At 35.1% G+C, this 9,071-nt stretch overlaps 1 protein-coding gene across 4 annotated transcripts in view; it reads left to right on the top strand.

The window, feature by feature from the left end:
* Positions 1-9,071, top strand: part of LOC122069057 — a 134,664-nt gene that overhangs the window by 104,606 nt on the left and 20,987 nt on the right. For all 4 annotated transcript variants that reach the window (XM_042632993.1, XM_042632992.1, XM_042632994.1 and 1 more), the window contains 5 exons: positions 436-564; positions 683-800; positions 959-1,154; positions 1,385-1,496; positions 1,579-1,733. In XM_042632993.1, coding sequence (XP_042488927.1) covers positions 436-564; positions 683-800; positions 959-1,154; positions 1,385-1,496; positions 1,579-1,733 — 710 coding nt within the window. The remainder of the gene's footprint in view (positions 1-435; positions 565-682; positions 801-958; positions 1,155-1,384; positions 1,497-1,578; positions 1,734-9,071) is intronic.

The raw sequence follows: 9,071 nt of genomic DNA, 5'->3' as shown, positions 1-9,071 counted from the left end.
AAAAAAAAAAAAAAAGAGCATGAAAACCATAGACATCATAGATACATAAGCATAAACTGTGGGCATGAATTATGATTAGAAACACAACTTGTCTGTTGATAATCAGGTACAGATGCCATACATAAAAACATAACAAAACATTCCTCAAGTTCCCTAGTTCAATACATCTACCAAACAGATTTGGAAAGCATCTTGCAGTTCTGATTCATATTAGAACATATTGGAAAGTAAGTTGTTTACACAAGTTAAGCATAAAAATGTGGGCAAATAGATGGTCTTTCTACTACCTTCATGTTTTAATCTATTTTTCTGACATGGATTTTGTTCTGATGGAGCAGTTTTCTGTTGTTCCATCTTAAATTTAATATAACTTATGTAAACATTTTAACTCTGATTATTTAGATCTTCTTAGTCCCGTTTAACTCTCTTTTACAGGTTCATTGGCAAGAAACTCTTAGAGGCCATGTTGCAGGAGTACTGACTAGTGACAGGGTGCTAATTGTTTCAGCCGATCTTGATGTATTGGCAAGCAACTCCACAAAATTTGATAAAGGCCATCCTACAATATCCTAAATATATGATTTTTTTTTTTTTTTTTTTTGTGTGACCACCTCCCATTTTTACCTTTCAACTATAGGGTCAAAGTACCATATAATTGTTTAGAGGCTTAACATGTACTTACTTCAGATCCCTTCTATGGGTTGGGCCTGCACTTCTCTTTTCAACTGCAACTTCAGTTAGTGTGCTTGGATGGGATAGCAAAGTGAGGACCATTCTCTCTCTTAGCATGCCTAATGCAGGTAAGTTCACTTCCTACCTAAATGTTTGGTTATCTGTTTGGAAGTTTCCAAGAAAATTGGTATCTCAATTTTTCCGGTGTATAAATGTATTTCATTAATTGAAATGCTCTGATATGCCTTATCTTCCGAGCCATGTTGGATGAAAATTTTCTTTGCAGTGTTAGTTGGTGCTTTGAATGATCGATTGTTGCTGGCAAACCCAACAGACATAAATCCTAGACAAAAGAAAGGGGTTGAGATAAGGAGCTGTCTTGTTGGACTTCTTGAACCTCTTCTTATTGGTTTTGCAACAATGCAACAGAATTTTGAGCAGAAGCTTGACTTATCTGAAATCCTCTACCAAATTACATCCAGGTCTTCTAGTCTCCTGGCCATGGACTCTTGTCAATCTTAATATTTTTTCGTTAATGTTTAATCTTTTGAATTTCTGAGAGATATTTATGGTATTAATTGCTCTAGATCTTCCTTCATTAGATTAAAATGCATACCTATCTAACATTTAGAAGCTACAACATGCCTTCTTTGCATTATGCTGAGATGCTAATCTGAATACTTATGTATTCCAATGTCCCATCTGAATGTAGGTTTGATAGCTTGCGCATCACTCCAAGATCTCTTGATATTCTTGCCAGAGGTTCTCCCATCTGCGGGGATCTTGCAGTATCACTGTCACAAGCAGGTCCCCAGTTTACTCAGGTGGGTGATGGTTATACACTTTGCACTTATTATTGCCTTTCTCATCCAGTTTAATTTCTAAATGTGTTCTGAATTTAAATAGGTGTTGCGGTGCAATTATGCAATGAAAGCACGTCGCTTCTCTACAGCTTTATCAGTTTTAAAGGATGAGTTCTTGCGTTCAAGAGATTATCCATTGTGCCCCCCTACATCTCCTTTATTTTACCGCTTTTGCCAGTTGGGATATAGCTGTATCAAGTAAGCAAATTTGATGAACTGTTGCAGTTAAGAGTACTTAGCAGTACCTGGAAAACTGTCGCTAAATATAAGTTGTATTTTCTTTTGACCCAATCTTCATTTTAACAAAGATAAATTTTCAAGTACTATGCAGCATTATCTTGAATCTTTAATTTTTTAGCACATGGCTTTTGGTTGAACTAGAATAGATGTCTATTTGCTTCTCAGATTGTGGTGGGGGTAGTGGGCCTAATAGCGGCTTGTTTTGTGAAATAACATCAACATGAATGCTTCCAAAATTCAACCAACCTCAATATCAAAACTGAGCTAGCATTACTCTTAACTAATAAAGATGTTTATATACATAGTGGAGTCCTGTTAAACTTTGCAGAGTTAAATTTGATGGAGATAAAACACAGAATTGGGCTTAGTTTAGTGGAAATAAGCCTTGGATGGGGTTATATATATGTTGAGCCATTGGTCCAATGGATTTTCTTTGTAATAAACTACTTCTGCAAAGTGATTACTTGAGGTATCTGGGTTCAATCTTAAATAAAGAATGTGATATAGAGGATGATGATGTTTCCTATAGAATTGAAATAGGATTGATGAAGTGGAGAGGTGCATAGATTATTGTATGATCAACATATTTATTTAAGGGAAAATTTTATAGGATAGACATATGATTAGCTATGATGTATGGTGCGGAATGTTAGGCACTTAAGAAGTATCATGTAGATAAACTCAGTGTAGCAGAGATGATGATGTTGAGATAGATAAATGGAAAAACTCTGAAGAATAAATTAAGGAATTATCATATTAGAGTTGACTTGGGAGTAGTTTTAATACATGATAAGCTAAGAGAAAGTCGTTTGAGGTGGTATGGTCATGTTCAATGGAGGCCTTTGGATGCTCTAGTGCAGAAGAGTGACTTGATTCAGATTCAAGGAACTAAAAGAGCCATGGGCAGACCTAAAAATGACCCTAGGAGAAGTGTTGTGGAAAGACATGCATTGCCTAGGTCTTATATCTATAGTTTTAAAGTATCTTCGATACAGATACCCTCCGCTACATATATTAAATTTAGCCGACCAATACGGCGACCGATACCGATACTTTGATCCTTGCTAGTTGTGTCAAGTATGACCTCGAATAGAGCAGATTAGAGGGCAAGGATTCATGTAGTTGGCCCTATTTAGTTGGGAAAAGGCTGAGATGTTAGAGGAATATGAGATTTACTTTATTGGGTTAGTATGAGTTATTTTATTTCATTAAATAATTTTTATTTCCTTGGTTGTTAAGGATAGGATGGAGTCTTGCTTGAATAGAACTCCTATTCTGACTTTGGAGTTTGGATAGAGTTTTAATCATGTGGGACACCTATTTTAGCTTTTTAAGGTAGAGTTTCAGTTATAAGGGGTATCTATTTCTATTATGGATAGAGTCTCCTATTTCTAGTATACTTTCCTTTCCTATTGTAAGTACACTTTTAGTTTCTATATGAAGTTATGAACAAATTATGTAAGGCTCAAAGCCTCCCTGTGGTTTTTAATATTGAATAAAGCTTGGCATTGCTGCTATGTTCAGTTTGATTCATTCTAGCTTTTGCAAGGTCAGGGCCGATGGAATTTCAGTGTAGTCTAGGTGAGATTCTTGGTTCATATCCATCTATCTTCTTCCATTCTTCTTCTTTTATCCATCTATTGGTTCAGGTCAGTGTTTTGAACAAGGATTAAAGTATCGGTATCAGTCGCCATATCGGTTGATCAAAATTAAGATACGTATCGGAGGGTATCGTATCATGTTGGAGATTGATGCAGATTAATTACCAAAATAGGCTTGTTTTATTAGGAATAAGCCTAGGGTTGGGTTCCATACATGTTGAGTCTTTGATCCCATGTGTTTTGAGTGTAATAGACCACTTTTATGTGGTCTAAAAGGGGGGCTCTAAAATTGAGCACGGGATTACTAGTTAGTTTCCTTTTTCCATTAGTTTCCTTTTTAGTTGGGTTTGATTTGAGTTATATTTGTTTCCTTAGGAGTCAAGTTGTTAATTGAGTCAAGTCATTAGTAGTTAATTTCCTTTTTCAACTAGTTTATAATTTCAGTTTTTAGTAACTATTGTATTAGGAGAATATTTGGTTTCCTTTTTAAAGAACCTTCTATTTTGTAATTCTCTCCCCCAATAACATTATAAATAAAGAAGAGGAGGCTCCAAAAAGCCTATAATGATTTTGATAAAAAAATTAATGGTTGTTGCTATTGTCTTCTTCATGAAGAGTTGTCTTGTGTTTTATCAAGGCTGAAGGAATTGGTGTTTGATCCAATTGACTCTTTGCGGCATGAAGTCCAAGAGGTCTCTTCAACTGTTCTTTCTTTCTTTTCAAAGCTAATTGCAAGGTTCTTCAAATCAGGTAAGGGATCTGAACTGCTTTTGATTTCTGGTTCTGGAAATCTCAAGTTTCTCTGCTGCTACCCCTATATTGTTCTGAAGATCCAGCCATCCGATGGCCCTCTGTTTTTGATCGAGTGTTAAGATCATATAGAGGGGAACTCAACCTTAATTTGAGGTTCATCAGACCAAGGAATCTGCAGTTATGGGATTTCTCCCTATTCTGGTCGATCCTAATTTCTGCCTAGATTTGTGAATCGATTTCTGTTGGGTGTTGCTGATTGGTTGTTGATACTATTCCTCATTGATTTGACTTCATTAGTTGATGATTTCAGTCCTAGATTCCCTGCTGTTTGTTTATTGAGTTACAAAATTTCTGAAACTGAGATCGATTGGACTGGTTTGAATCTTGTTGTTTTGTTAGACTTTGGTTCATGGATTACAGTTGTTTGTGAATCCAATTGAACTACTTCCAGTTCCTGGTTTAGTTCTAAAAGGTTGCTGCTGGATTGACCTAATTAGTAGTGCCATATTGAAGTCGATAGCCTACTAGACTATCTTATATTATTCTGATTTTCTGTTATATTGTTGGGTTGGTTATGGTTGTTCTTAGATTAAAAGATCCTGAAGCTGAGACTTGGTTAGACCCCTATCCTAGTCTACATTAGAGATACGCTAAAGATACGCACATAAATGGATAGGAAACACATTTTTATACACTTTCGCATAAAAAATAGTTAAAAAAAACTATATATAAATTATAGAATGCATAAACACTAAAATAGAGGGTATCGCACTGATAGACAAGTATATTGAGTTCAAAATGTTCAAAATGATGAGGTTTCTTACAGCTTTTTCTGTTCTCATTGCCATTGCCACTGTGATGTGTGCCATGAAGAGTGTCATGGTTGTTCATATTCATAGCTAGGACCTTCTTCTTGAATAGGTGCAACAAGATGATGTTGTGCACTTGTCGGACATAGGCACAATATTTACCCTAGTCGAAATATCTATTGTAGTGTGACTCCCATTCATTGTAGAGTCTTTTGTACTGCTCTGGAGTGGCCAATGTTGGTCCTGTTACAGAAGTCCCATATCCATAGCTTGAAGAAGCACCTGAAGATACATGGTGTCCATGTCTGGATGAGGCACCAGCGTGATCCGAGCTAATACTCATTGACTCCATGCTATTCCTCAACGCATCACTATCACTTGGATTGTGGGAACGCCTAGCCCTCCGACTATAAGACTTTGGTTGTGTGCGAGCACTATGATGTGTATCTTGGGTTGCATGTGTAAATGCACCCTCTTCTGTGGAATGTACCGGTACATAAGTTTGGCCACCGCCACCACCACCACCACCACCATATCATCATCATCATCAGCACCATCCTTGGTTTGATCATCATCACTTTCTAGTTGAGTTACACTATATGTAGCACCTGATCTCGTTCTCCTGATATCGCCATCATCGGAGCTATCATCATCGTCTTGTTTATCTGATGGTGCTTCTGTTTCATCATCAAGATTTTTAAAATCTTCATTTATATCTTTAAGGATGTGTTCTCTATAAATGGATCAGGTGTGGTTTCTCGTCAATCTTTCGATAATTTGTCCATCACCAAAACCTTTTCAGTGTCCTTAATTCATCCCCTAACTATTTTTTTATCGTCGAGTATGGGGGTTGATGTCAATTGGGTTGACATCAATATCATCCCCTGATTTTTCCAATTCTAAGTATTTCATCTTCAATTTCATGTTGTAGTGCGCATACACTAGCTTTCCTAGCTTCTCATAACTCAGACGATTTCGAGGTTTGGTGTGTATCAGTCCGAATGTATTCCAGTTACATTCGCAGCCACTTGAGGATGCCATGAATGATAATATTTTCATTGCGATTGGCATTAAATTTGGAGCGCTCCACCCATAGTTGAGCCACCAATCAGTTGTATAAGGATAATTGCAACATTAAGAGTTTGAAAAAAATTTGAAATAGAAGGATAGCTCATTGAACCTAAATTATTAGGGCATTGTGTTCCTCTAGCATGAATAGCTAAGATCAGCAAACCCACGAGTGGCCTCCCCTAAGTACTTTATTATAAAGGTATTAAAATATCAATATGCCACTCAATGTATTAAATATTAATCAATATGTAAGATTAGTAGATTACTAACCTCTTCAAATGCATCTTTGGCCGTATCAATATTAGGAGCTAACTTATTTATAACATCTTTCAAAGATTGCATCAAATCACTCTTAAATATTAAATTGTTTGTAAAGTGAAGATCTGGATTCAAACAATAGGCTGCATATAGTTACATATTATTTATTGTTAACGATTGAAGATATTAAATTACTAATAAAGTCACTTATAAATTTAATTGAGAAATTACCTACCCGATGAAGGTCATAAACCAACAGTTTTTCCCATCGGTGATTTATAATTTTCAAAAATGCTTTGCATGACTTTGGGTTCTCATCTTCTATCTTTTGCTTAACAATTTCCATACAATGCAATATGTTTCCCATAGTCTGTGCCTTATCCCCATCAACTACTTAAAGTACCACAAAGAGTGGTTGCATAATCTTAGTAAGTCGGGACACCCTTTCCCAAAACTTTGTTGAGGTGATTAGGTCTTGAACAGTTTTTCCAATTTCAGTGCTTGCATATCTATTAGTGAACCACTCAGTAGAGGTGATGAGCCCTTCATTCCTGTTTTCAAGACTATCAAGTGCAATATAATTTGTTACAAATCTTGTTGCTGCAAGCCTCACCAGGTCACCTTTCATGTACTTTCATATCAATGCCAACACCCAATTGTGATTGTAGATGAAATTGGTGATTATCTTAGCATTAGAAATCACTTTGTTCATTTCACCAATGTCCTTGAACATCAAATAAATACAATGGGCTGCACAAGGTGTCCAATATAGGTTGGGATACTTCACCATAAGTAAGACACCAGACTTTTTGAAATTTGTGGCATTATCAGTCATAACCTGGACAACATTATCTAGCCCAATATCCTGCACAACTTCACCCATTAATCAGAACAAATACATTGCATCGTTGATATCTGAGGATGCTTTGAAAGACTTATGGAAGATTGTTTGCCCATCACAATATATGAGGAAAATGATGATGGACATCCTCGTCGGTCCACTCCACCCATCACACATGATGGTCACTCCATATTCAAGCCACTTGTATTTAAACTCTTTAATATATTCATCCACCTCTTTCACAATAACATTTAAGTATGGCCTAGCAATTTCATGAGGTGTGAGTGGCTTCACATTTTTCCCACATGCCTGAATCTCCTTGACCATAGCCTTAAAGTATGGATCTTTAACCTTGTGGGGGAGAATCATAGAACTGTGGTACCACCGAGAGATTGTTTTCCCAATTTTTCTACTCAATGTCTTTGGTTGAAAACTCTCTTCAATCCTTTGTTGCCCTTCATCATGCTTTTTATATGGTGTATGTCTTATAGCTCTAATATCTGGGCTCCTTTTCCCCTTGCCTTTACCACTTCTTGAAAATTTATCAAACATACCCTTCACTGCCAAATGTGTGTTCCAAGCCCTTGCCCTTATCTACACTTGGACAACTTGCAGAGCCAGATCCATAACCTTGCTCACTAATCATCGGGCCACCAAGTGTTGGTATTACAGGTTGACTTCTTCTCAACTATTGTGATGAGTGCCATTCTCTTTCTCTTGCTTCCTCTCTTGAATTATGCATCTGTTGATCTTCATCCTCTGCCTCCATATTGGATCCTTCATAATCCTCATGATCCTTTAGATTGTCAACCAATCTATTATCATCTTCAACAACTTGTTCCGCTTTACCTCTACTTCCCTTTAAGTGCTTCATTGCTTTGCTTATGTCATCTGGGCACTTTGTACACTTTGCAACATTAGAAAACCCTCCTGCCATATGTCGTTTTTGTCTGGTAATTCCACTTCCTAGGTGCACGGCATCACAGTAGTTGTATTTTGTCCACAACCTATTACCCTATACTTTCTCAACTGAATCCCACCCAATATCCCTAGCCCTTTAGGTGCCATCATCCTACAAAGATACATAATGAAACTTAATATGCATATTTATTGCTTTAATAAATAATAGCATTTTTTTAAATCAAAATGAAATGCATTTAAGAGAAAAAAAAATACTTTTTTGTATTTTTCATAATTTAGAAAAGCTTGAAATACACACTTTTTTCCCAAATAAGTGTGCATCTAAGTTCAAATCGATTTAATAAATTATAATTTTTTTTAAAACTAAAATGAACTGAATTTTATAAAAAAATAGTCTTTTTTAGTATTTTCCTAAATTTTTAATTAATTTCTAGAATTATAAAAAATACAAAACATTTAAAAAAAGAAACTTTTTTTATAGAGGTTGTAGACTAATTGTTTTTAACTAACATATAAAAAATTATTGTGGCCCAATAAATTTGAGTATATCTAAGAAATAAAAACTAATTTGAAACCCTCACTTTTTTGAGGAAAAAGCATGGGTTTCATTTCAAATCATGAACTATGTATTTATTAAATTATAAAATTATTTTTAAAACTTTAATGAACTAAATTTTCAAAAAAATAGATATATAATTTTTTGTATTTCTAATTAATTTCGGAATTAAAAAAATACACAATTTTGAGAAAAATCAAAATTTTTTCTCAAACTTGAATATTACTAGTTTGTGAACCACATATAAAAAATTCAAACATGTTGGACCATATTCATTAATAGATCTAAAAATTTTGAAACCCTCTTTTTTTTTTTGGAAAAAGTGTGTAAATCTTTCAAAATCTAGTGTTTTCATGTTGTTATCAGGTGATTCTAACAATGAGGGACCGTAGATATGTAAAATAAATTGATAAAATTATGCTATAGATGAAAAAACAAGGTTTTGTAATAAAAATTGAACCTTCTTCAAGAACAATAACCTTAAAA

Source organism: Macadamia integrifolia, unplaced genomic scaffold (genome assembly GCF_013358625.1).
Source record: "Macadamia integrifolia cultivar HAES 741 unplaced genomic scaffold, SCU_Mint_v3 scaffold527, whole genome shotgun sequence".
In the NCBI taxonomy this organism is placed as follows: domain Eukaryota; kingdom Viridiplantae; phylum Streptophyta; class Magnoliopsida; order Proteales; family Proteaceae; genus Macadamia; species Macadamia integrifolia.
The sequence above is the reverse complement of the archived record's forward strand: the minus strand, read 5'-3'. Positions and strand labels throughout refer to the sequence as shown.